Here is a 27,188-nt window from a genome sequence, read left to right as displayed (position 1 = left end):
ATGGGGTCAGAGGCTTCTGCCCCTAAGCCTGCTAAGGGGGGCCCAGGTGGCCCACTTGAGGTACCGCTGCAGCCTGGAGGCCTCCAGCAGTGCCCCTGCAGAAACAATGCCATGACTCCATGCACAGGGGGCACTGAGCCCAGGAAGGCACAGAGAGGTAGTACCCCTGCCTGTCAGGCACCATGCCAGGTCACAAGAATGCTGAACCTTAGGACGACCTGGTGAGGGTGGCACTGTCACCTCCCCTCTTTCAAGGGCATGGAAACTGACCTTTCCTCAATCTGGCGTGCCCACTGCACGCCACGCTCCAGGCCGTGGGGATGAGGCAGGCCCCCTGGCTTGGGGGCCCCAGGCTCGGGCAGAAACAGGAATAGTCAGAAAACCTCAGGAACAGCAGATGATCCACAAGGAACCTATCATATCGCAGTTTGGACACAGCGACTCTTGTCATCTCACAACAGCCCCATTGGGGGCCTCCTGGGATCTCCACTTTCCAGGCTCAGGGAGACTGAAGGACCAGTATCAGGCCCCACAGCAGGCCAGTGCAACAGGGGGCTGGCACCTCACAGGCCCTGCCCTCTCTCTTGCAGGGGCTTCATGAGGGGCCAGGTGTCCAGACCACGTGTCGTTTGGCTGAGGAGGTCTGTCCTGGGGACCCCAGTGCCCTCCACTGGCTGCAAGGCCGTGAGCACGTTGCTCCCCTCCCAAAAGCTCCAGTGGTTCTGGCCTCCAGAGCCGCTGCGAGAACAGAAGTGATTGACGGAAAGTGCTCAGCTCCTGACCCCCAGCCAAATGCTCAGGAGGAGTTCACGCTGCTATTACTGCTATCATCCATTCACTCAACAACCTTCACGCACAAGACCGTTCCCCAAGGTCTCCTAGTCCTGAGATGGGAAGAGGAGGGGAGGGCTGGTCCCAGGCAGTGGGGCCCAGACAAAGGAGTGAGACCTCTGCTTAGGAGGAGAGAGGCACCCAGGCTGCTGGGATGGGGGAGGGTCCACAGGGCTGACGGGCGGGGGAAGGGGGATAGTGTGGCAACCTCTGCTGGCCAGTGCTGGAACCATCCCCACCCAGGAGAGACAGAGATGTTTGTGCACCAAATCAAGAAGAGCAGCCTTCCTCAGTGCGTGTGATCCCTGGGCAGGTCTCCAAACACAGCACCAGGAAGCACCAGCCTAGAGCACCTGGCACTGCCTAGAAGTACAGGCACAGACCCTACCCTGGGGAGTGGCCATGAGTCCCCAGAGCAAGGGGCTTGAGGCTATCCTGTGCCCACCAGCTGCAAGACGGTTGGTCACAGGACCTGGTGTGAACTCAGGCCAGACTCAGGCATGCATAGTCTCACCCCTTATTTTCCAACTCAGCTTCTACGAGGCCCCTCCTCTGTCCTGCCTGGGCTGCCCCCTGACCCCACCTGGGCTGCAGCTCAGGCCACACAGATAGCCAGCAGGTGCCCATTATCCCCACCGCGGGGCCTCTATAGGTCTGGGGCCTTTTGCTCACAGCCTGGCCAAAGCCAAACAGGGCTGCTTTGAAGTGGCCAGGGGTCTTCTGAGACCCTCAGGCCCCAAACGGCGCTCTCTTTCTTTCTCCTTCTCTCCCTCTCTTCGCAAGCCCATGCTCAGTCTGGTGGGAACACTTTTCTCCTCTTGTCTCTCAAAGTGCCATTGGAGCTGAGTTCCTCTCTCTAAAGGTCAGGGCTTTTGTGCCAGCTGCTTCCACTCCCAGCCGATCACAGCTTTCACAGGGGCCAGGGAGCCTCCATCGCTCCCTACTCACTGCCATCTTTTCCCTTTAGGCTCCACCCAGGACCATGAGAGCAGGCTTCTCCAGGGCCCCCCAAGGGGCGAGGACAGCCCCCCAGCCCACTCCCCACGGACCTCCGCGGACCACCACATCCTCCTAGCGCCCGGACAGAGGGGCCATGCCTGGGGAGCAGCCCCGTGGAGCACCAGCCCCAACCATGACCGGAGGCCTACAGTCCTGCCAAACAACCAGCCGCATGGCCAGTGGCACAGCCACACAGCCTCCCAGTGAGGACGGTACCCTGGCCAGCAGGACCGCCAAGGCCACGAGGGAGGCGGGCAGCGGGGCACAGGCCATGGAACCCCCGGATACCCAGCCTGGGCAGGCCAGGGAGGTGGAGCCCAAGGCCCCCTTCCTGAGAACCCAGCCCCTAGGCAGCCCCCCCAGAAAGGGTGGCAGCCCCCGGACCCCACTAGAGAGGAGCCACACACAGGCTCCCACGCGGCATGCAGGCAGGGCAGACGGCAGCCCCCAGCAGCTCTACACTCTGAGCATTTCAGGCTCAAGGGTCAGACCCACTCCAGACCAGACCCCTGAGGGCCCACAGCATGAAGCCCCCGGGCCCCCAGAGGCAGAGGCCCCTCCTGCCCCAGAAGAGCTCAGCTTCCAAAGGTGCTTCCAGGAGACCCCCTCCAGCTTTACCTCCACCAGTTATACCTCACCAAGTGCCACCCAGGGGCCCCCACCCCTTAGGGACCCCCGGAGCAGTGATGCCAGCCCCTGCAGGCCAGCCTCCTACTCAGAACTCCAGGCCAGTGGTGCCGATGCCTGGCCTCCCACTGCTGAGAACAACTTACCAGGTGCTAGTGTTAGGGTCCTCCCCACAGAGCCGGAGCCCTTTCCTGAAGGGGGCAGCCCCAGGGTGGCCTCCTTCCAGTTCCCCTTCCCAGCACTGCACGGGGCCAGCCCCAAGTCCTTCCCCAAGGACGCAGCAAGGCCTGATTACTCAGACAGGGCACTGGTGTTTGCCTTCCACCAGCCTCGGGGAGAGTGGCAGGAGGAGGCTGTGGGCACAGGCTCGACCTACCCCCTGCCTGCCCAGCCTGCTCCTCCACCCCCGCCCTGCTATCCCAGCCAGCCCAGACGCCTTGACCCCCCCAGTGACCTTGGCCGTGCTCTCCCCACATCTGGTGCTGCTCTCCCTACCCCCTTCTCAGAGAGCACGGCCACTTTCCCAGACAGTTTGCACAAGAGCCTGACCAAAGCCCTCTCTGAGAGACCACCTTCAGCCCACAATGGGCTGGGGAGCCCCAGGGGACCCCCAAACTCTCTGCCCCAGAGGCACTTTCCCGGGCAGGCATATGGAAGCCCAGGAGCCAGTGGGATGGGCACCAGTCCTGGGTCTCTGGACACAGAGTTGGCCACCCCTGGGCCCCCACCCACCAGATTGCCCCAGCTGTGGGACCCCACCACAGCCCCTTACGCCACACCTTCCCTGGGCACCCTGGCCGCTAGAAGGAGTGTATTCTTTGAAGGCCAGCAAAGCCCAGGCCAGCAGCTTGGCCTCCTCCAAAACTCCCCGCTGCCCTGGCCCCAGGTGCTCCCAGCCACCGGGCCCAGACCCTGTGAAGTGGAGATGCTGAGCCAGCTGCCTTTTCCCCCAAGCACCCCTGAGTGGCAGAGGGGCAGCCATGCAGCTCTGGTCGCTGCCAGCAAGACACCTGGGCTGGGGGAGAAGCTGGCAGTGCTGAGAAACAGCCTGGGCCAGCACAGCGGCGGCTCCCCAAGGCTGTTCACCTACAATGGGCTGCAGGACCCTGGGGCCCAGCCCCTATTCTTTGGGGTAGTGCAGCCCCAGGTCTCCCCCCGAGGGACCTCTGGCCTGCCCCAACCCAGGCTGGTGGCAGCTTCTCCCAGTGAGTCCCCACTGCCCTCACCTGCCACCAACACAGCCGGCAGCAGCACCTGCTCATCGCTGTCACCGCTATCCAGCAGCCCGGCCAACCCCAGCTCAGAGGAGAGCCAGCTCCCTGGCCCACTAGGGCCTTCTGCCTTCTTCCACACCCCCAATCATTCCCAGGAGAAGAGCAGCCCCTTCCCATCCCCGGAGCCCCCACACACCCTCCCCATCCACTACCAGTCAGAGCCAGTCAAGACCTTCCCTTTCCCCACAGAGGGGCTGGGGGCCGAGGGCACCTTCAAATGCCTGGAGGAAGCCCCATTCCCTAGTGTGGGCCCCGAGGTGGGGAGCAGGGGCCTGGAGGGCTTCCCCCCGGAGCCACCCCCCTACTCCGCCCACCACTTCCCCCTCAGCAGTGCCAGCCTGGACCAGCTGGACGTGCTGCTCACTTGCAAGCAGTGCGACCGCAACTACAGCAGCCTGGCCACCTTTCTGGAGCACCGGCAGTTTTGCAGTGTGCTCCTGGCCAGGACCAAGGACAGCCACCAGCAACCCTCAGAGCGCCCCACTCCCCATGCCACCCCCTCTGCACTGGCTGCTCCCAAAGCAGCGGCCGCCGGGAACCCAAGCCTGCTCAGCCACACCAAGACAGTCCCCTTCCTGCTCGGGGCCGATGTCCGGGTAGATGGCAAAGATGACCCTCTGAGGACAAGTTTCTTGTCCAGCCTGACCACTGCCCCCTTCCCACTCTCTGCTGTGGACCTGGACCTGGAGGATGATGCCAAGCTGGACAGCCTCATCACTGAGACGCTCAATGGCCTGGAATACCAGTCAGACAATCCGGAGATCGACAGCAGCTTCATCGACGTCTTTGCTGACGAAGAACCTTCTGGCCCCAGAGGTCTCAGTGCTGGACTGCCCCCCAAGACAAGGGTGGGGGCCATGCCAGAGAACAAAGCTCAGCCCCCGCTCCCTGCCTTGGAGCCCCAGGCTCCCCGCCCTGGGGATGGAGGCCACTCGGACTGCACCAGGCCTAAAACCCGATCCCTAGGCCTGGTGACTACAGAGGCAGATGGGGCCAGCCTGGGCAGCCAGCAGAAGAGAGGGAAGCAGTTTAAGTTTCTTCAGGGAGAGCTGGACACACCCAACACTGCCAAGAGGTCAGGCAGGGGCACCAGAGCCACCTGCCTGAGGCCCAGGAGGAAGGGTGACAGGGCTGAGCCAGCCCCACCTTGCCCCCGGGACCTCAGGACACAAGCCCCGAAGAGCCACACAGATCCCTGTGGTAGGGCCCTCCCAGCAGAGACCAGGAGCTCCAAGCGCCTCAGACTGTCCCTGGGGAAAGATTCCAGGAGGAAGAAGGCAAGGGGTGGCACCTGGAGCAAGGAGCTTATCCACAAGATCGTGCAACAAAAGAACCAGCTGCACAAGCTGCAGGCGCAGCGTGGCCAGGGCAGGTGCTTCTCCCCGGAGCCTGAGAGTCCCGCACCAAGCACCCCGGGTGGCAGGCTCCGGGAATATAACTATGCCTCAGAGTCCGAGGAGGAGGACCACTTGCAGCCACGGGGCTCCCGCTTCAGAGGCCAGCCCCGCCACGGCGGCCAGCCGTGGCGCCGAGGTGAGAAGAGAAAGGAGGCACACTTGGCCCCAAGTCCTAGAGAAGATCGAGAGCAGCAGAAACCCAGGAAGGTCATGAGGCAGGAAACCACAAAGCCAGATGTGCCTTGCCCCAGCCCCAGTGAGAGCCCCAAGGCCCAGGGCCCACTGCAAAGCCCTAAGACGAGACAGGGTCCTAAAGAGAGAAACCCTGAGTGTCTCCTGCAGATTTCCACCAGTGCCAAGACCCCAGAGGAAAGCCATTCACTGCTGGACTTCCATCAAGATTTTCCACCTGTCACCCCGAAGCTTCTCGGAGATGTGTCCAGCTCTCCTCTGCCCACCTGTGTGGAAGGAAGTTCCTGTTCCCCAACCCCAGAGCGGACACAGCCAGGCAGAGAGGACACCGTGGTGCCCCTCAGGAGTTCATCAGCACCAGGTGCAGGCAGTCTGCTGAACGACCGTGAATGCACAGAATCCCGCATCTCTCATGATGAAGAGGACCCCTCTGCGTACCTGCCGGGAGAATTGCTGGTGCCCATCACTAACACCAGTGCCGCTCACCCCGAAGCCAGCATCCTGTTTTTAAAGACCCCTGATCTTGGGTGTGACTCAGCTCTTTTTAACAGAGACTCCATGGTTCCAGCTGCCAAAAAGGGGCCGCAGCCCTACAGCAGCCCCCACGGCAAGTTGCTCCTTGGACCCAAAGACCTGGCTGGCTGTTTCAGTGAAAACTTGTACTCCAAGCCCTTGGCTCTGGACGCTCCTCCAGCCAGCAACGCGCACCTGTGCCAGGATGGTGTAGGTGCCAATTCCCTCAAGTCAAAACCTCCCAGGAATCCACTGTACACAGTCAACACAGACCCAGGCAAAGCCGAGTCACCACCAACTTTGGAGTCCCCGCCCCTTCTCTCAGGGCTGCCCACGGGGGACTTGGATTCCCCCAACTACAGCAGCCTGTCTGGAAATGGGGATGCACACTCGCCACCCACATGCATTGATTCTCCCCCGAAGAAACCCCAGCTGGACCCGCCGTACCCCTCATTTCTGCCTGAGAAGGGCTGGTCCCTCTCGGAGGAAGTTTCTCCGATGCTATCCAGCCATCTAGGCCATTTTCCTGACCTCTCAGGGGAAAAGGCATTCAGTAAGAAGTGTCCTCATGACCAGACAGTGGCCGCCAACCCTCTCCCTTTGCCTTGCAAGGTTAATGAATGTAACATGGCTTTTATGGGCAACTTGTCTGAGGATGAATTGGAGATCAAACGATTGGTCACTGAATTAGAAAATCAGCTGGAAAGTAAAGGTGCACACGGGGTCCCCGGGGAGCTGCGCAGAGCTCAGAACACGGATGGAACTTGCTTGGGCACAGGCGCCCCCGTGCCCACACCCCGAGCTGCTTCGCTTGAAAAGGACTCGTTCTCCGCAGCTGACCCCACTGGTCTTGGGGAACTGAGCCCACACCAGAAAGGAGCAGAATCAGCTGTGGCCACCGTGGAGGGGACTCTGGAGAGCCCGCAGGAGGGGTGGCCCTCATTTCACCCCAGAAAAGCAGCCACTCCCCCTGGTACCCACAAAGACCAGGTTTCTGGGGTTTCTTTCAGCCCCCACGGGGCTAGCCTCAGTTTCCAGCCAGTGCAGGACACCAGGGTCTCCAGGACAGGGCTCCCCAAGGCCGAACAGGGCCACGGAGTCTACCCAGAAACCTGTCTACCAGACCCTGGAGAACCACTGAAGCCCCTGTCAGACAGGGGACCTTTAGCAAAGTGCAGCCCAAACCGTGAGCCTTTACTTCCTAAAAATAACAGGGCCACCAGCCTCCATCATAATGAAGATGTCCTGCTGCTTCCTTCCTGCACTCGGAGAGAGCCGTTCCCAGGACCCAGCCAGATACAGGGGCCCTGCCAGAGTGCTCCTGGGCTGGAAGCACTCAATAGCCCTGCTGGCCATCTGCCACCGGACTTGGCATTTCGGGCTGCTGGAGTTCTGGCTGCCCCTCCACCTGCTGGTTCCAGTCACAGTGAGGTCCTCAAAGAACATTCTATAAGCAGCACAGGTGGGCCAAAAGGAGCAGGTCCCCTCCACCCTATAGCAGGGGGCCCTGGCTCTGAGGGCAGTGAGGAATTTGTACCAGCAGACTCTGCAAGTCCTGCTTGCTTACCCAACACCAATCCCGGCAGGAGGCCCCAGGATCCCTCTGGAAGCCCAATACTTCAACTCCAGCTCCTGGTAGCCAGAGCAGCTGAGAGTGAAGATACCACCCAGGGCTTACAGGGGACCCTGCTTGCCGACACCCAGAGCCCTCAGCAGAGCAACCCCTTAGATGTGGAAGGGGATAGTGTGGAATTTGGGAACATGGCCCAGAGCCCTGCCAAGGGCTTGGAGCGGGCTGTGCAGATAACAGCCATCCCTGCAATGACAGGATGTCAGCTGGGTCCAGAGGCAGATGACCATCTGAGCTCACTCAGCCAGGCTGAGAAGCTCAAAAGCCAAGACAAAGCCAGCCAACTTCAACCAGACAACTGGGGGAGCCCAGGGGGAGCAGATGACCTAGCCTCGGTTCGTACAGATCCTGAAGCCACACAGGACGGCCTGGCTGGGGCTGCAGGCCAGCAGGGGGAGCCAGTTCAGGAAAGCAAGACAAACTTACACCTTCAGAGTGAAGCCCAGTCCACACCCAGTCCCACCTCCTTGGAATCAGAATCTTTGGTCCGATCCTTGGCAGCAACACACGCCCAAAATGGGCCTGAGGACTGGATTCAAGAGGCGGCTGGTCCAAGCCCTAAGAAGCACCTGCTACTCCCTGAGGAGAGCCCAGAGCTCCCCACAAGGGACCTGGCTGGCTGTGCCCCCTTGCCCACCGCTGCAGCCATCCCTGTTCCTTACAGCCTTGAGCACGTGCTCCAGGAGGACCCTCCCACAGTGCTCTCAGGCAAGCTAAGGGGACCGCTCCCAGTGTCTCCATCCTGTGGGGACCCTACCAGCACAAAGCACCTGCCAGCCTATTCCTCTGTCTGCATAGCTCTGAAAAGGGCTGAGGATACCCCAGATCCCACAGATTCTGGGGCTGAGGGGTCTCTGGCAACCCCCTCACCTTTGAGGGCAACCCCCTCACCTTTGAGGACAAGCCCCTGTGACCTCAAGGAAAGCCAGGCTTGTTTCTCTCCCCTAGAGGAACAAAGCTCCCTGGAAGACCCTCCCACGGGCCAGCCAGGCTTCAATGTTTTCACTCCCACCCATGTTGGGGACTATCCTGAAGGCCGCATGTCAAGACCACTGGAGAGTTCCAGAAAACAGAGGCCGAGGGGATCTGCCTGTGATGCCACTCCTTCTCCAGTGAGGGCCATATCCCCAAGAGTGACCATCCAGGCTGCTGCCCTGCCTGGCATCCCTGCCATAGATGGCACAGAGGCAGTCAGAGGCCCCAGGACTGAGTGGCCAGACCCCCACTGTAGGGAAGTCATGCCCAACACCAGCCCAGACAGGACACCCAAGGGTCCCTCCTCAGAACACCCAGGAACCAGAGATGGCCAGAGCACTGCTATTGTGTTCACTGACCCTTCCACGCAGAGGACAGCCAGGCCAGAGCCCCATGCCTGCCTGGAAGGTGGGGTGGGGGCCAGCCCCCAGGGCCAAGAGGACCCTAAGACACCTGGGGCTGAGTACCCTAGCAGTACAAAGGCCTCAGGAGCTGGCACCAGAGGTCCAAGGGTCACCTGCCCTGATGAAGAGCTCCTCCAGGACAGAGCCACCTCTCTGAGCAATACAGCCAGCAACTCCAGACCCAGCTCCCCCCAGAGCCTCAGAAATGCCTTCCACCGGGTGCCCCAGGGGGACCCTCTATGTTCCCAGGACCCCAAACAGAAGCCCTGTGGCTTCAAAAAGAGGCCCATGTCTACTGAGAACAAACCCTGGAAGGACCAAGAGCCCAGCAGGCAGCCTGTGACCTGTGAGGTCTGCTCAGCCACCTTCCGATCCAGGCCAGGCCTGAGTCGCCATAAAGCCAGGAAGCACAAGCTTCACAGGGGGGACCCCTCCCAGCCAAGCCCAGCCCCACCTGCTCCCCAACCTGGGGAGCCTTCAGCCCAGAGGAGCCACCCACCTGGGAAGAAGAGCCGTGGGGCTCTTGCGAAGGAGAAACCAAGGCACAGGCTGAGCAGCCCCTGCCACACTGCTGGGTCACCCCCCATTCAGGGCTCCAGGGCCCCTGAGGGTGTCCCAGGCCCCAAGATGTTCAAGGGGCTCAGGCAGGGGCTCAGCATTCCGAGAACAACAGGCTGTGCCCCCAGCCAGGAACCAGTCAAGCAAGGAGTGGGCTCAAGGCCTACAGAGCCCAGGAAGTGGGACTTGCTGCCAAGCCATGTGCCCTGCCCCAAACAGGCAGAGAGAGGAGGAGGCCGGAGGCGGGGTAGACAGTCCATGAACGTCCCCAGTGAGTCAGAGAGGAAATCAAATAAGACGAGAAAGCCAAGAGCAAGAAGGTTCGAGGAGGAGAGCGGTCCTCAAGTCTCTCTTGATGTCATTTCAGATAGAAGCCTCTGGAATCCATCAACCACGATTGTCAATTACCCACCCCCTTTGAGCTGCAGCGTCTCACAGGGGGCAGAGCAGGAGATGGAGGCTGCGCAGTCGCCTCTCCCCATAGCCACAGACCTGCAGGAAACGCCCGCCCAGAAGTCACCTGGGAATTGGGTGATCCCTCCAGGAAAGATGGAGGGGGTGCCTCCTGGGAAAGGGGCAGAAGGTCAGAAGGCAGCCTTGACAAGGGGATGCTGGGGACCCAGAGATACCAGGATTTGGGGTGTCTGCCGAGATCTGTCAAGGGCAACTGGGAGTACCACTGCAGGGGACAGCAGAGTGGCTGACTGCAGGTCAGAGCAGGGCAACTGGGAAGGGCACCAGCCCCCCTGGGGACTGCCAAGCCCTCCAGACACTTGTGGTTCTGAAGCAGGTGGCACCATCAACAGTTGCCTCCAGGGCCCCCAGCACAACCCAGAAAACAGGGTCCAGGAGCCTGAAGACATCGCTTCTGAAGCTCCCAGCCCAGGTCTTGGGGACCCTCTAAGCTTGTTTGATGACGAAGCCTCCTTTTCCCAGCTCTTCCCTCTTGGCAACCGTTTAACTCGGAAGAAGAACCCCCGAGTCTATGGGAAGCGCTGTAAAAAGCCAAAGCCCCTGCCACTGCCGGAGCCCAGTGGAGAATTCCAAAGCAGTGCTGCCCACATGCCTACAGATCTCAGTGACTCAGGCTCCCTCTGCCTGTCCCTCGAGGACCCGTGGAGTGACGAGGCCACGAGCCTGCCCGAGTCCTTCCTCCTGGAGGGCTTCCTCAGCAGCAAGGTGCCTGGCATTGACCCCTGGGCCCCTGGACCCAGCCTGTGGGCCCTTGAGCCTGACCCAGAAGCAGACTGTACTGATCAGGAACCCTCCTGCAGTGTCGAGGACCGCCCATCGGAGAATATCCCCGAGCTGCACATGGTCCCCGCCGCTTGGCGAGGCCTGGAGCTGCGGGCCTCCACCGAGGAGACTGCCTCTTCCCTCGGAGACGTGAGCCCTGAGCCCCCCAACCTAGAGCGAGAACACTACGACCACGGGCTCCCGGGCAACGCCGTGGAGGTTGAGAGACTCGGCACCAAACTTGAGATGCAAGATCTGTGCTTCCTGGGAACCTGCAAAGACCCTGCGGCTACCCCCAGTGTGAGCTTCTTAGACTTCAAGGCCACAGAGAATTCCCAGGAGCCACAGAGCAAAAGAACAGAGGAAGCGGCAGGGGCCAGAAGGGCCCCGGGCAGAGACCAGAACGCCAAGGCCAGGAGGGCGCCCTACAAGTGCAGGGTGTGCTTCCAGCGTTTTCACGGCCTGGGTGAGCTGGACCTGCACAAGCTGGCCCACAGCCCCTCACCACCCCCCACCTGCTACATGTGTGTGGAGCGCAGGTTCGGCTCTCGGGAGCTGCTGCGGGAGCACCTGCAGGAGAAGCACATGCAGGGCCGGGCAGGGCTGTGGGCCTGCGGCATGTGCCTGAGGGAGGTGGCCGATGTCTGGATGTACAATGAGCATCTGCGGGAACATGCCCTACAGTTCGCCCGAAAGGAGCCGGCGCGGAGGTCCCTGGGAGACCCACCTGGATGTTGGGAGGGGGACAGCACTGTCACACACTTCCTGAGCAGCATAATGGGGCAGGCATCCAAGCCCCACCGGGGCAAGTGCTCAGTTGGCCAGGCAAATGGGGGCCCCACGGAGAAGGGGAGGGCAAAACCCAAGTTTCATACCAGCAGCTCAGACCAGGATGGCACTGTAATGCCAGAAAGCAACTTAGCCAACAACAGCCCGTCAGCCTGCACAAATCCCACTCTGCCCAGCAATTCTGCCACTCCCCCTGGCTCTACCAAGACGTGCCCCAGCCCATCCCCTGAACCCTGCTCCAACCGAGAGTCCCTACTCCACACCATCCCAATGCACCAGGACTGCAAGGACCCCTCCAGAGACTGCCACCATTGCGGCAAGAGGTTTCCCAAGCCTTTCAAGCTGCAACGCCACCTGGCGGTGCATAGCCCACAGCGCGTCTTCCTGTGCCCCCAGTGCCCAAGGGTCTATCCTGAGCCCTGTGAGCTGCGTGTGCATCTGGCCAGGGAGCATGGGGTGAGGCAGGAGCTGGAGCTGCAGCACACCCCCCTGTACACCTGTGAGCTCTGTGCCAACGTCACTCACATCAGCAAGAGGTCCTTCGTCTGCAGCTCCTGCAACTATACATTTGCCAAAAAGGAGCAGTTCGACCGACACATGGACAAACACCTGAGGAGGGGCCAGCAGCCCTTCACTTTCCGCAGGGTGCGGAGGCCAGGTGCCCCCGGGCAGAAGGCCCGGGAGGGCTCACTGCCTAGCAAACAGCGCAGAGTGGCCACACCCAGTAGCACCCCTGGGCCCGTCTGGGACAGGTCTCTGTCTCTGGGCAGCAGCCCCACCCTGAACAAGGCATCCCTCCCAGCCCTGCTCCAGCCCTGCTCAGAGGTGGCTCCCAGCAGCTCCAAGGAACAGCCCGGGACCCCAGAGAGGTCCACAGGTCCTGTGGACCACCTGGCCAGGAGCGACAATCTGCCCTCTGACCCTCAGGAGCTCCTTCTCCCATCTTCGTCTCCTTTCCCAGCAGCATCCGCTGATGGCAGACATGGCCACAAGCCAGACCAGGCCCTGGGCAGCCCCCCAGATGAGGCTTCCCCAGGCAGTCCTGGTCCTCTTCTCCAGCAGGCCCTCCCTTTGGAGGGGTCTCTGCCCCAGCCAGGGGCCAGGGGCCAAGCCATAGAGGAAGAGAGGACTGTTAGCCCGTCCTCGGGGAAAGGTAGGACCCTGAGTACCCCCGGCAAATGTGGCCCTGACCGTCGCCCAGAAGCCATCTCCCTGCTCTGGAAGGAGAGGCAGGTGTCTACATGCCACACGATGCCTGAGGGGGTTGAGAGGGTCAAAGGAGTCCGCTCCCACAAGGGTGCTGCCGCCAAGCACGGGAGCTGTCGGAGTTCGTCAAAGGACAGGCCAGTTCTGCCTGTCCCCAGCAAAGCACCCAAGTTCCCAGTGAAAATGAAGAAGGTCATGGCCAGCCCAACACCTGGAGAGCCAGCCCGTGGCACTGAGGACAGGCAGAAGTCCACTGCCCTCAAAGTCAAGCCAGGCCCCAGCTCCCAGGGCAACGGAGGCCCACAGCACAGCACCAAGACCTCGGGGGGCAGCCAGCCTCAGCCAGCCAGTGGGCAGCTCCAGAGCGAGACAGCCACCACCCCAGCCAAGCCCAGATGCCCAAGCCAGAGCTCTGCCACAGACAAGCCCCCAACTCGAGCCCTGGCCAAGGGCTACCCCAAGGCACCGAGGGAAGCTGGTGACCAGGGGCCCCAAGGGATCCTGGTTTCCAGGGAGGACGCGGAGGGCAAAGAGAAGAAGAGAAAGGGCCGGGCTCTGGGGCCAAGCAGGAGTGACAGCATGGGGAACTTGGGGAGAGCCCCTTCAGTCCCTGACAAACCCCGCCGGGCTCCCCGAAAACAGGCTACCCCCAGCCGTGTGCTCCCTGCCAAGCCCAGGCCCAGTAGCCAGAGCAGCTCCACAGTGTCCCAGCCCGCAGAGCAGCAGAAAGCCGAGCCCAGCCACACACACCAGGACTCCAGACGCAGCAAGGATGGGCCGGGCAAGGCCTTCTCCCAGGTGAGACCCCTGCACCGGACCCCCAAGAGGGGAAGACCTGTCCACGGTGCTGAACATGCCAACTCCCGAGCGTGCTGGACCGCTGAATCCCAGAACGACCTCCTCAGCCAGCTCTTCGGACAGAGACTCACCAGCTTCAAGATCCCTTTAAAAAAGGACCCTCCTGAGTAATTTATAGGCATGAGAGTGTGCAGGGAGAAGGGCCGGGAGACAAACCCAGTGAATGAGGGACTCCTATCTACACTGGCAAGCTTTAGTCCTCTGAGATAGCTGGGCTAATGGCCACATCGTAATCCACCTGATTTACTATGCAAATGCTCAGACTTTGGTATTAGAGCTGAGACTCTAATGCTTTGAGCAGGCCTGGGGCTGATGGACAGCAATCCCTTTCCGCCTAGAAAGTGAGGGTAAGGGGCAGGCCAGCTGCAGGCTCTCTGAGACCACACAGCTGTTTTTCCAGCACCAAGAACTTGAAGTAAGGGCAGCTCACACCTTTCACCCTATATGCCCCCTCCTTTGAAGGTTTGAACAGGGCTCAATCCCACGTCATCTAGCAGGGAACTGAGTCGAGGCAGCCACGGTCGGACCGCAGCAATCCCCTCTTAGTCTTGTTGCTGCTGTTGCTGCAATTCCAAAGTGGCCTTCCGAATCAAATGGGAAGTGCAAGGCTCTCCACCTAAAAGAGTGGTCTGTGAGCTGCCTTGCCCCCAAAGCACAACCGGCCATCTCTGACCATATGGTCATGACAGCCACTATCCATGCCTCTGACGGAAGCGCTGGTCTCCAGTGCACCTTGACCCCCCGAGAACGAGGTTCCCATTTGGACAGGGAAAAAGCTGGCCAGCCAGCTCCCACCGGTCCCCCCTCCCCATCTCGTAATCTCTCCTAACACACACACACTCCCTCCCCGGCCTCTGTGGTTGCCTCTCTAGAGCCTTCCTCCTCCACGGAGCTCTTGGCTGCAAGTATCAGCAATTTAGCTCTGAAGTTTCTGGTGCTATTTTCATGTTGTAATGTGAATACAGGCTTCCTTGATTCATTTTACCTGGGAGACTGGGAGAGGAGCAGGGTGGGGAGACACGCTGGGGGCTGCACGGAAGGCCCACAGGTCCCAGCCACCCCAAGAAGTCTTTCACTGGCTCCCCTGCCAGCAGGTTCCAGCCCCAGGGTTGCAGTCAGAGCAACTGGCTGGGACACTCAGGGCCGGGTGCGGCACTGCTGGCGTCTCATGCACTGACGTGACCCAGGAGTTGGTACGCACGTCCTTTTTTACAGAATTGTGTCTTTAAAGAGGGTAGGCGTATGGGAGAGGCTGCCTTCTGGTCTTAGGTGTCTGAGGTTCATGGTCTTTTTTTCTTTTTTTTCTCATTTTTACTTCGGGTGCCACGTGCATGTCAAAAGCTTTTATTTTGGTATTTTGAAAGAGACCAAATCAGGCCCAGATCTCCTTTCTAGAAGGTGTTGTGTGCCGCTCAGAATGCCTCTTCGGTGCCGATAAACAACGCATAGGGGAACTCTGAGGCTGTGCTGTACAGATCACAGCAAACTCATCCTGTCAAATACAGTCCCGCTATTTTCACAGAACACCTCTGCTGTGTGGCCTCTGTCCTGCAACCAGCCCTGCCCTGCCTGCCCACCCAGGGCCCAGAACCTGCCTCATACAGTGCTGCTTCAGCTGCCACTTTCGTCATGTCGCCAGAGCTACCTGGCCCTGTGGAGCTCCCCCAAGCAGCCGAGTGGTCCCCCCAGCCCCTCTAGGATTAACAGGGTGCAGACAATGCCACAGGGAAGCCACACTTTGTTTCGAGATCTTCGCAGCATGGTCTGGGGCCCTTGGGGAGCAGAGCAGGGGAGATGGGAAATCATTAGTGCAGCTCAGTTTAGGGGACACAGGAAGGCAGCAGAGGCAATATAAGGGGTGAAACCAGGAGACCCTCCCCCACGGCAGGCTCTGAACCCCAGAGTTCGCCATGTCCTGAAGCTCCCTTCAAAGACTCCAGTGCCTGGGACAAGCTCCTGGAGGGCAGGCGAGGCTGTCCAGAGTCAGGCACCCATCTGATCCTACCCCTGGCAGTTATTTGGGCCCAAACCCGAAGGCAATTGCTCAGAGCAGGCCCCTAACACCACGTGCGAGGGAGAGAAGGAGAGCCTCATCAAGCCCTTTCCACAGGAAAAGGGATCCTACATGTCAAACTGTGTCTGGGGTCTCATCACTTCCGGTCAAGCCCACAGGGCCCCTGCCCCACCTACACTCTCCTGCCTGCCCAGCTCACCTTCATCCTGCCAGGCCCTTCCTTGCCCATACAGTTCCCTCCACCGCCCTTCCCAGATTCTCTCCCTCAGTCTTAGTCCTTCCTGTTGACATGCTCCCACACCCAGGCCGGCGGCCATGAGGGACTCAGTAGGAGGGTTGGCCATCCACCTCCCATTTACACACCTCTTCTGCACTGGGAGTGAACCAGATGCAGCTCTCCCCCTTAGAGGCCTTCTAACAGATTCTGTCAGAGGTGGGGCCTTTGCTCCCTCTGGGGTGGAAGGTCTCCATAGCAGGGCCTCAGACAGGATTGGAGATCAGGGATGGGAAGGGCCCTGAGTGCCATGCAAAAGAGAGAGGGGGTGGATGAGTCTGAGTCACGTTTGAGAAAGGCTGTCTGGGAGCTTGGCATGGAGACCCATGGAGCCCAGCAGGTCCACAGGACAGGGTGCTCCCATTCCTGGGTGGCTCCGTTTAGCCTTCCGTACCTCACAAGGCCTGGGGCCAGCAGCATCCACATCACCTAGGAACAAGGTAGATGTTCCAGGCTGTGGCCCAGACTGTGAGGAGATGCCCTGGGGTGGACCACCACTCTGTGATGTCACATGCCCCTGGGGTGCTGATGCTCACAAAATCTGGGGACCCACCATGGCTCCAGTCAGCCCTGGGACTGGCCTGACCAAGTCATCCCACTCCTATGGCAGTAGCCCCCTCCTGCTGCCTGAGCCCCCCCAACATGGACATGCCTGGCTAGCCAGCAGGTGGCAGCATTCACCCAGCTAGTCTGGGCACCTGGGCCCTGTGGCTCAACTCCAGGCCTGTGTCACCCACAGCTTTCACATGCAAACATGACAGATACGTGCCACACCACCCTTCCCCACTCCCTGCCCCTTCTGCCTCACCAACAGGCTCAGAAACCCTGCTTACCATACATTCACGTGCAGCCCTCCACAGCCTTACACATGCCAACATGGTACACAGCCCCATACGCAGGCAAACACGGGACTTGCCCAGACACAGAGACTTGAGTGACTGTGGGTACATCTAGGGGGACCTAGTCTGTGAGAGGTCCCCAGGCAAGCATCCCAAAGGGCCTGTCTGAGCCATGGAGTGGGCTGGATAAAATGGAAGAAGGTCTGGGCAAGATCAGGGCCTGCACTCCCTGAGAACCCAAGGAAGTAGCTGGCCATCCTGCAGCTGAGAAAATGGGCCACAGCCCCTCACTCACCTCTGTGTGCCCTGAGTCAGTTGCTTCTTCCATGGCTCGCCACCTAGGAAACCCTCAGGGCCCCTCCAGCGGCCAGCAGAAGATCACATAAATGGCTGCACTATACAACTGCATCCTCCAACAGGTCCCAAAGCCTGACCCCAGTGACTTCTTGGCCCCACCAGCCCAGGAACAAGCAGAAGATCAAGGTGCCTGAGACCAAGGGAGGCGGTGCTGGTGGGGGGGACAGGCTGGGAGAGTGGGAGAGCAGAAGCATGCCTGGACTTGAGTGGTCCTGTCAGCAAAGGGAGGGCAGCTAGTGGTGGAGGGGCAGGCCAGCGTCCCTCCCCGCAGACCTCACCCAGGGGGAGCTTTGCTGGGCACACCCGCCTGGGAACCGGCTGGAGAATGTTACTTAGAGTGGGCTTCCCTCAACATCTGGGGCCACAAACGCCTTAGAGAGTCCAGTCTCCCCGGAAAGTGCACAGATGGCCAGGTCCACACAGTGGGAAGAATCCAATGGAAAGGATCTGACAGAGCTGGACTCAGAGAAGCAGCCAGCCACCGGGGAAGGGAAAATCCTTGGTGCTCTGGGTTGGCCAAGGTCAGAATTTTTTGAGGGACCCTCCATGAGGAGATCCGCGTGTCCTACCCATGTCACCTGTGAATACACGGCATGTGGGCCCTGAAAACTCAGCCCTGAGGCCTCATGACTCCCATTTCTCTGCCTGTCCAGTGGGGAGCGGGGGCAGCACATTGCTTACAGAAGCCCCTCAGGGCCCGAGGTCCTGCCCCTGTGGGGAGGGTGGCCCCAAGCAGCCATGCTGAGCCCCTCGAGGCCATCTCTCTTTCCTACCCATTCTGGGCCTGGATGCCCAAGGCCATGGCCCCTTTCCCACAGGGCAGTGTCTACCTCACTGACTGGCTGGCGTGGCCTTGTGGGCTGGAGCTCAAGGCCATAGGCCTCCTCCCCAGAGCCCCCAGAAGAAAAGGAGATAAGGCTGGGCCTCCTGATGGCTGGGCTGGGGATTAGCTGGGCATGAACAGACTGCACCTACGTATGCCTTGCCAAGAGACCCCAGATCCATGTCTGAGGCCTGGGAGGAAGCAGAAGCCATAGGCACCAAAGATGGTCAGGCTCTGCACTGGGGGGCAGACCTCAAGCTCATCACCAACCTCAACACCTCAATTTTCCCACTGCTTAAATGGCGCAATGATCGCCAAAGACCTTTCCAGCCATGGCACTCAAAGATGCCCTTAGGCCTCGGTGGTGTGGCTGACGGGTGTGTCTCACTGCTCTGCACCCTGGCATGCGCTTGGCTCCTCCTTCAGGTCTGTACTCAAATGACACTTTCTCTCTTTAGCCTCCCTAACCACCCGCCTAAGGTGGCAACTGTACCCCCAGTGCCCCCACAGACCCCCACCCTGTTTTACGGCACATTTGACCTCCTGGCGTGCCCCAGGGCCCACTCCTTAGTTGTGGCTGTTGTCCTCCTGCTACTGGGCTCTCAGTGACAGGTAGTGTGTGTCCACGGTTTTACCCTTAGTGCCTAGAATAGGAACTCAAAACAAGTTTGTAGGTGGGAAGAAGAAAGGAAGGGACAAGGAAGGAGGGAAGGGAGCAGGGGCCAAGGGGTGGGAACAGAGGAGGAGGGGAGGGAACAGGGTGGGGGCAAAGGGGGGAGGAATTGAGAAGGGGGAAAAGAGGAGAAAGAAAGAAAGGAAGTCTTCCTGGGGGTAAGTGTGCATTTCCTATCTGGTGATACAACAGCATGACCCCAGCTCTCAGAGTTGGGAAATGTCCAGATAATACTTCCTTCCAGATAATGCTTGTTCCCTGCACCACCTTGCCACGCGGGGTCAATGGGCCACACTTGGGCGGCTGCAGGAAAACGTGGCTCTGGCCAACACCCAAGGACCTAGGGCAGTCTCCAGGCGACATCCTTCGTAGCCCAGGATATCAGAGAATGTGGCTTGTTAGAGACACTGGCTTTATAGACAACCACCAGGCCCAGGAGAAGGAGTTTATCTGGCGTGGTCTCAGGCTCACTCTCTCTCTCTCTCTGTCCCCCAGATGGAATTCAGGACTGCCTGAGCCCAGTCTCCAAGGCGAGAGCCACCCATCCGTGATGGGGGGCAGCCGAGGCAGCAGCCCACGCACCTGCTCCCACCTGCCTGGGGCGGCTGAGGCAGCAGTTAGTTGTGTCTGGGCCAGCTCCTGCTCTGCCCGTTTCACAGGCAGCCTCCTGATTCCTCACTTAATTTATTTTGACATCTTCGCTGCCTTTTGACCTTCTTACAGAGTCATGTGGTGCTTAAAACTCATTATCCCCCCATTGAAACAGGAAGTTAATTAAACCCTTCACAGAGCCAGTGCTGATGAATGTCAGGATGGGCCCCTGATACAGCTGCACAGCGACTTCAGGGCCTTGAGCTGACCGGCAGGGGGAAGTGGGGCGGGGGGAGGCTGGTGAGGCCTGGCCCAGGCAGGGGCCATGGGACAGACTGGGCCCCATCCCATCCAACACAGCAACGTGGTCATTCTGGAGCAGAGGGTGTGGATTTCCTGGGGAGAATCCAGCTCTGCCACTTACCTGCTGTGTGGCCTTGGGCAAGTCACTTCACTTCTCTGAGCCTCAATTTACTCATCTGGCAAATGGAAGCTTTCACAGTCCTTCAGACAGCCATTATGAGCAGACAGAGCATCAGCCTATGTCAGTGCTCGGCACAGGGCCAGGCACTGAGGCATCCTTCATGACATCACTCTCTCGGCTGCCGGTGTGAGATGACAGAGCACCGAGCGCTGTGGAAGAAGACTCTCCAGTCGCCACAAGCTGGAGCACAGGCCCAGCCTGCAGGGCACCTGGACCCAAATACACGGAGGTTCAGAAAAGAGCCCAAGAGCAGGGTAGAGGTTATCACAGGCAGCAGGGGCAGGAGTGGTTTGGGAGGACCAGTGGGGTCGGGGCAGCAATGGTTAGGGCAGTGGGTAAGGGAGGCTTGGAACAAAACCAGGTGGTGGCAGCATCTCAGGAGGCATTTGGGAGCTATAAGGAGGTGAAGTCACAAACACGGGAGAGACAGCGAAACAGAAAGAGGGCTTGGTGGGTATGGGGTCCTAAGGCCTTTCCAGTAGCGAAACAGAAAGAGGGCTTGGTGGGTATGAATGCCAGAAAGGCCTCAGGACCTGCTCCACCCGTAGTCAGGCTGCTGCAGCCCTAGGCCTTTCAGAGCCCACACTCAGCCCTCCCCACCTTTGTACCTACTCTTCCCTCACCTGAGAATGCTCTTCTCCCATCACTCTTTCTTGAATACCCTCTTTATTCTTCAATGGCCAGCTTACGTTTCTAGAATATTCTGTGGCTCACTTTGTCATAGCCCAACAATCAGTGCAGGGCCTGACATGGGGGAGGTGCCACGATTAGCTCCCTCCCCCAGCCACAGCAACTTCCCAGACCTGGGCCACCCTCCAGGGGCAGGGTGTGCCCAACAGACTGCCAGCCCACAGGTCAGAGGGCAGAGGTAGACCAGACATGAGCCCAGAACCACAATGGCATCAAGGCTAGAGGAGCCCTGAGGGGACAGGGGACACCCACACTTACTGGTGAGGAAACCAAGGACCAGACTGCTCAGATCCCACCCTCTAAAGTGACAGAGACAGGATTCTGAGCCAGTTATCCAGACTCCCAGGCCAGGGTTAAGAGCATGGGCTCTGGAGTTAGCCTGCCTGGGGTTGCAGGAAGCTCTGCCGCGTCTGAGCTGGAGGACCACCCTGAGCCATGGTGTCTTCATCACTACCACAGCAGCCTTGAACACTGTGTCCCAGGCCCAGCTCTGCCACTCTTCGCCGGGGTGACCCTGAGGGTGTAACCGACAGAAGGTTGCACAAGGACCTCATGAGAGAATATGAACCAGCCCAAAGGAAGGGCTTGGAAATGCTGGTGATACAACCAAGACATCGCCCCTAGACTGGGCATCCAGGACAGACCCATGCTCAGGAGCCTTTCCTGGGCCCAAACACCCATGGAGCCTCCTGGGAGGCCTCCAGAAAGCCTGCTATTAGCCTTGGAACCCATTGAGCAGGGAACATCCAGACCATGGTCAAGGCAGCCCAGCTTCAGGCAAAGCCCCTCCCAGCTCCACGGCAAGCACTGACAGCCCCCTTTCAGACTGACTGTCGTTCTGTTTATTCCACTAGTGACTTTGGGGTGTGAATCCTGGCACTCCTCACAGACACGCAGGGACAGGTGGAAACTAGAGTTCACAACGGGCAGCCCATGTGGGATGGAGATGGCCAGGTAAGACAAACTCAGCAACCCCCCACCCTGTTCCTAGTTTCCCACCCGATTACGGACTCCTGCAAAGCCCCACTCGGATGTCACCTCTTCCAGAGAGTCTGCCTTGACTTCCCCAGGCAGAGGCAGGCACTCCCACTCTGGACTCACCCAGGCCTTCCTTTCAACATTTTTTGCTCCTCTTTCCTCAATTTACTTTTATTATCAACAGACCTTCTCTGAGGGCCTGTAGTATATTCAGGTTCTGTGGCATCACCACCGATCGCCAGCAATACAGTTTCCTCTTCGGTATGATGGGAATAAAAGTAACCCCTACAGGGCAGATTGAGGGGCAAAGCATAGAAGGAAAGTGCTCCAGAAGCAGCTCTCACCTGGGTCCAGGGTTGTTACAGCATTTCATAGGCCCGTAGCCTGTGCGGGTGCATGGGGCCTGCACTTGGTTTAATACCCTGCTGCTGTTGCTCCCCTGCGATTCTCAGTTTTTGAACAAGGGGCCCCCACATTTTCATTTTATACTGGGCCCCAAAATGATGTAGCTAGTCCCGGTCAGCAGGATCTGTTTCTGACCTGCCTCTGCTCCTAAGTCCATGGGTGATTTGGATGTTTCTCCTCTTGGGGCCTGTTTATGGGCAAAGAATTGGCCAAAGTGATGCTTATTTTCTCATCCTGCACCCTAGACAGATATCACTAATAGGTCATGGATCTCTCTCCTGCGGACTCTCAGCATCCTCCTTAACACAGATACCCAGTCATTTCAGCAGCACCAACTTTCAGGTTCATGGAGCCTCAGACACAGCCCATGGCCACCTACTCCAGTAATCCCTCTGACTCCCAAGTCCCCAACTTCGGGAGGGCAGTAAGCCCAGTGGAAAGCACAGGCAGGTGGAGTGCCCCATTCTGTCAACAAACACTGTGGGAGCCTTGTGCTGAGTGACACACCAGCTAGTGTGTCCCCACAGTGAGTGAGGCCCCGTGCTCCTCGGTGAGGGGATACAGTGTGAGGCAGTGTTAGAAGGCCTACCTGGGTAGGGAGCTGGGTGGCCCTGGGCAGGTCGCTTGGCCTCCTAGCACTAGTGTTCCCACTGTCTGGTGGCAGTGGATGGTCCCAGGGTGGACCTCTGCCTCCTGCCCTGCCTGACGCTCTACTGCCCAGAGACCTCCTGAGAGCAGTGGCAGGGTAGGAGGGAGTGCCCAGGCTCTGGGGATAACACTTCTCCTTATCCATGGAGTGGGGACAAAGGTAACAGGAGTCAGAATTGGACCGGGGCGGGGGGACGGTCTCACAGGCAGACAGCTCTGCACTCAGCCAGCCTTTGCATGTGACAGTGATGATGATTATCTGCCATCAGATGGGCGGGACTCAGCAAAAACCTTTCCTGGTGGCCCTGGGGCCCTAATAACTCCCTATTTTTTTATGAATATAGGGGAGAGGGGGCAGGCACCAAATTCAGGCCAAGAATATTAAAATAAAAGAATACAATCGTGCCCTAGCTGGTATGGCTCAGTGGATTGAGCACCACGCTGTGAAACAAAGGGTCGCTGGTTCAATTCCCAGTCTGGGCACATGCCTGGGTTGCAGACCAGGTCCCCAGTGAGGGGCGAGGGAGAGGCAACCGCACATTGATGTTTCTCTCCCTCTCTTTCTCCCTCCTTTCCCCTCTTCCCTAATGCTGTGTGACTTTGAGCAAGACTCACTAGAAATGCAGGGCCTCTGGGGTCCCATGAACATATCCCAAAGGACAAGGAGGGTCACCTCCATTTCCAGGACTGGAACAAACAGTACTGACCCTGAGACCCTCACTCCCTTCAGACTGCCCAGGCGGCGAGGGGGGTGCGGGGGTTCGCTCAGCCCGCTTAAGGGCCTTCTTCCTGGGCTCCAGCAGGAGCGTCCAACGGAGGAGGGGCTCCGAGGGGTGACGCCCGTTGCCTGCTTGGGAGAGGGTGCAGGACAGGCCCCGAGTTTCCGCGCCTTCCCAGATTTCCTGCCAGATCTCAGCACAAGGGAGGAGGACCCAAGGTCCCCTCTCTCCATTCGGGGGTCTCGTCCAACTCTGTGGTGGATCCCGGGGATGCTGCTTCCACCAAAGATTTCGATGGAAGCCCTCACCGGCCAGAGCTGGCTCCCAAATCGGGCCCAAGAGAAACGTGAGATGTCAGGGCTTTGAGTTCCTGACCCCTCACTGGCCGCTTCCCGTGGGTTTGCAAAGGAGGGCGGGTGAGCACAGGTCATCCGAGCAGGACGGAGAATCTGGGGGAGGAGTAAGAGTAGGTGGCGGAGCTATAGGGAGCTGGGGCGGAGCGAGGGAGGAGCCAGGTCGCTGGGGCGGAGGTGGGGCGGGGCCTCAGCGTCCAGGGGTCTAATCTGATTCAGGCTTGGGGCACGTCTAGAGCCTGGAGGCAGGGCTATCGCCGAGGGGCCGGTCCAGAGAGGCCTGGAGCGGGACCGGATGCAGTGCCGCGGTCACGGCGAGACAGAATAGGTAGCAGAGTCCCAGAGAGGCCTGGAGACAAAGCTACAGGACCAAAGGAGGAGTCGAGGGCAGAGGTCTACCCAGGGCCGTGGGCGGGGCCTTGGGGCGGGCACCGCGCAGTGAAGGCGGGGCCACGACACCGAGGGCGGGCCGTGGCGCTGAGGTTGGGGCGGGGCCAGCTCTGTGCCAGCCGGGGCGGGCACTCTGTTCCATGGGCGGGGCCAGGGCGGCAGGGCGGGTTTGGAGGCGCGGCGCCCTTGACGAGCAGGTCCCGCCCATGCCGGCCCGCCCTCCCGGAGCTTCAGGGTCCAAGCCGTCCGGTTCGCCGCGCGCTGCCCGCAGGTTTCATTGAGAAAAGCTGAGCGGCGGCGGCGGCGGCGTCTGCGCGGGAGCCGAGGACTGGCAGCAGCCCGCCGCCCGCCGCCCCCGGCGGTCCGCGAGCTTGCGGCGCAGGGCCGACTCTCCGGCCTCCGTAGCGGCTCCGGACTGTCCGCGGCAGCTTGGGGGCGCGGGCTGGGGCGCCGTGGAGCCCAAGGGCCGGGGGCATGAGCCGTCCCGCGGTTCCGCCGCGCCCCCGCCGCCCGCCGCCGCCCGCCAGGGGCTAGAGGCGGCCGCCGGGAGGGCACGCGGCGCTGGAGACATGTCCAGAAGGAAACAGAGCAATCCCCGGCAGATCAAGCGTGAGTCAAACTTTGCCCGCCTGTCCGCCGTTCCCGACCCCCGCCGTCCCTCGCCGGCCCCCCACCCGCCCCCCGCCCGCCCCGCTCTGCCCGCGGCGCCGCCGACCTTCACCCCGCGCCGCGTCCCCCGCGCTCTGTGCCAAGCGCGCCGTAATCTAATCTCCACGGCGGACTGGGCCCCTGCGTCTAGGCTCCGCACCGGGGGTCTGACCCCGAGAGGTGTCCGCCCAGGGGGCCGGGAGCGGGGCGTCTTGGGCGCGCCCACCTCGCGACCTACCCCTCCCCTGCATCCCCGAGATGGTGCGGCGATAAGGCGGCCCCGATCTGGGCTCAGATAAAGTTTAAAATATTCCATTCTGCAAGTCCCATCCTGATAAGATCGCTCTGTCGGGACGGGCTGAAATTGTGATCTTATCTCGAACGGTTGACTCTCCCAGGCTTTGTATGTAGAGGGAGAAAGAAACCTGGGAGGAAGAGGGGACACCCGCGGCCTCGTGGAAATGCACGGCCGAGTAGCAAGGAGCGGCTCTTGCCCGAAGACCCCTGCTAGCCAAGGAGCCACGTGGCTTGCAGGGGGTGGCGGTGGCGTGCAGCTACCGCAGCCCGAGCACTTGGCTCCAGCTACTCAGACCCCTGTCGCCGGGGTCTCAAATTCGAGACTTCCCTGCTGGAAGACAGTCTCCTGAAGGTCCGACTCGGCCGAGGCCGCACCAGCAGCAGAAGGTGCGCTGAGATGCCGGCGGGCACAAACGCCCACCCCAAATCAGAACGGGGGTTCCTGGGGACTCGCCCCAGGCTAGGGTCGCCTCTGTGGGCGTCCCAAGTTTCTCGTCCATCCAGCCTAGGGGCCACATCTCTGGGGGTCTGGGCGGCCACTGAGTCCACACTGCCGAAGCCCCTGGGATAAGAGCGCCCCGCACTCTCGGGGGCCGCGCCGCTTCAGGAGGAGCAACGGGTCCAGCGCACAGGAAGTGCGGCTCCCTGCCCCAGACCAAAAACTTACTACTTCGGCGTCCAAGGCAGAGGCAGGGACTTGCTCCGGGGGTCGCATCACCCAGGCTAGACAGGCAGGTAGTCGGGGCCAGCACACTGCCCAGCCCCAGGCACTGAGGCATTGCCACTTATGTCCACATGACCACTGCCACCAGGACCTTTTGTGCGAACTCCTGGGGGAGAGGCTACTCCTGAGGTTCTGGGGACGAGGGAACACAGGCATGAATCCTGGTTCCCGTAATCCGTAATCCGACGCCCTCAATGTGCAAACCGGACTTATTTTCAGAAAGTCGCCTTCTATCAAGTCAACTCAAGTATTAGGTAAAACCACCCACAGGTCCCGATCTGCGCGCGTTCTCTGGTTTCTTTTTCCCCTCCTCCCCTGTGCGCCACTGTTCGGTCTGTTCTCGTGTGTGTTTATGTATGTGTGTGTGTGTTTCAGAGTGATGAGAAATGCAGATAGCGCGGGCAGGGAGATCGCAGGTTGGGAACCGATCGCCAGCGTAGATAAGGCCTAGAGCGGGGCGAGCGCCCGGGCCCAGTTGGGTCAGCAGAGCGGTGCGAGTTGGGGACAGAGACTGCAGCAAGCCCAAGAGGAGACTCTGCTGCCCACCCTCTGCATTTCCAACACCAGGGCAGAGAGGGGGGCAGGGCCTAGGAGGCGGGTCCGGGCACTCTCCCTGCTGCCTGCCGCCTCGGGCGCCTCCTCCCAATGGCAGATCTTGGCGCGTTAAGATGCGAGCGCTGATTGTCGCCGAGCGGCGGCGCCCGCCCGCCCTCTGCTCACGGCTGTGCGTGCGGCCGTCGCAGCTGTGCTCCCGCCGCGCTAGCCTCACCTGCAACCAGGCCGCGGGTGCGGACCGCAGTAGGTAGAGCTCTTGGGGCCGCCACCACCCTCCCCCGCCCCCCCCAAAGCCGGGGCGCAGCTGCCCGCGCCTCTGTGCGCCTTTTGTTCCGCGCAGAGATAGATGTGCCGCGCTGATAAGGCGAGCAACCGATGGCGGCGGCGATAGGCGCTTCCATTTATTAACTTCAAACGTGGGAGCGGGGGAGGGCGAGGCGGGAGCGCGGCCTTGGCCGGCCAGATGGTTGAGATGATAGACCCGGCTGCGCTGGCGGGGAGCGCTGGGCAAAGCGCGGCCCGGGACCCCTGGTTCCCCGGGCCCGCTGAGCTTTCCTCCCGCCCGGGTCGATGGGAGCTCTGATAAACTCCCGGGCCAGTCGGCCGGATGACGATCGCCAAGAACGATAAGAGTCCTTATCTATGGCCACCAGGCCCCGCTGGTTCAAGGCAACAACAGCGCGGGGGCGTCTGGCTGGGGCCAGTGGGGGCCTCGGACGTGGGCGGGGCAGGGGGAGTGGGCTTCCGCGCCAGGGTTGGTCTGTCTGGGCGAGTTTTCATCCCAAACACACTTAATTGCCAAGAAGTTGATCCTCCCCCTGCGGGTGGTACAGTCCATCAAAATGAAAGAAAAGTGACTCTGCGCTGGCCAGGATGGGGGAGGGCAGGAGAGGACACCCCGCCCCTAATTTCTATTAGATGGTGTGAGACAAGCAGAGGTGGGGTTGGCACCTACAACAGGAGAGATGGTGTTTTTCTTCTTGAATCATGTTGGGGTTGGTGTCGTTTTCTGGCAAGTATGAGGTGGAACCTGCTTGGAGTTTGCTTGGGAAAAAAATGGAGTGGTTTCCATTGCCCAGGCTGGGTTTTAGAGGGACCCAAGATGCTGGTTTCGTTTTGAGCAGGTCCTCCAAACCAGGAGAGAAGGTCTGTGTAGGTTTGCCTCGGTTCACTAGAATGTCTTTATGGAGCACTTGCTGTATGCAAGCACTGGGTCACACTTCACCAAGAGATGAAA

The 27,188-nt window shown here is 60.3% G+C and overlaps 2 protein-coding genes across 6 annotated transcripts in view; both read left to right on the top strand.

Moving 5' to 3' along the window:
• The first annotated feature begins 1,807 nt into the window (after window positions 1-1,807).
• On the top strand, window positions 1,808-14,944 carry ZNF469 (zinc finger protein 469). Its single transcript, XM_037040195.1, has one exon. The coding sequence runs from the start codon at window positions 1,925-1,927 to the stop codon at window positions 13,598-13,600; it is 11,676 nt and encodes a 3,891-aa protein (XP_036896090.1). The 5' UTR covers window positions 1,808-1,924; the 3' UTR covers window positions 13,601-14,944.
• Window positions 14,945-23,930: 8,986 nt separating this feature from the next.
• Window positions 23,931-27,188, top strand: part of ZFPM1 (zinc finger protein, FOG family member 1) — a 74,729-nt gene continuing 71,471 nt past the window's right edge. For 3 of the 5 annotated variants that reach the window (XM_037040202.1, XM_037040201.1, XM_037040197.1), the window contains exon 1: window positions 23,931-24,336. Coding sequence is in view for 4 of the 5 variants with exons in the window: in XM_037040201.1 (XP_036896096.1) it covers window positions 24,297-24,336 (40 nt within the window). In the remaining variant the exon portion in view is untranslated. The remainder of the gene's footprint in view (window positions 24,337-27,188) is intronic. The other 2 variants (XM_037040199.1, XM_037040196.1) reach the window with 1 other exon arrangement.

This window comes from Sturnira hondurensis, unplaced genomic scaffold (genome assembly GCF_014824575.4).
Source record: "Sturnira hondurensis isolate 20B ecotype Veracruz unplaced genomic scaffold, ASM1482457v3 Scaffold0002597, whole genome shotgun sequence".
Lineage (NCBI taxonomy): Eukaryota > Metazoa > Chordata > Mammalia > Chiroptera > Phyllostomidae > Sturnira > Sturnira hondurensis.
Note: the sequence above shows the minus strand (reverse complement) of the source record. Positions and strands in the feature narration are given on the sequence as shown.

Excerpts from the sequence above, each read along its gene's own strand:
- ZNF469 (XM_037040195.1), top strand. The coding sequence starts at position 1,925 with ATGCCTGGGGAGCAGCCCCGTGGAGCACCAGCCCCAACCATGACCGGA.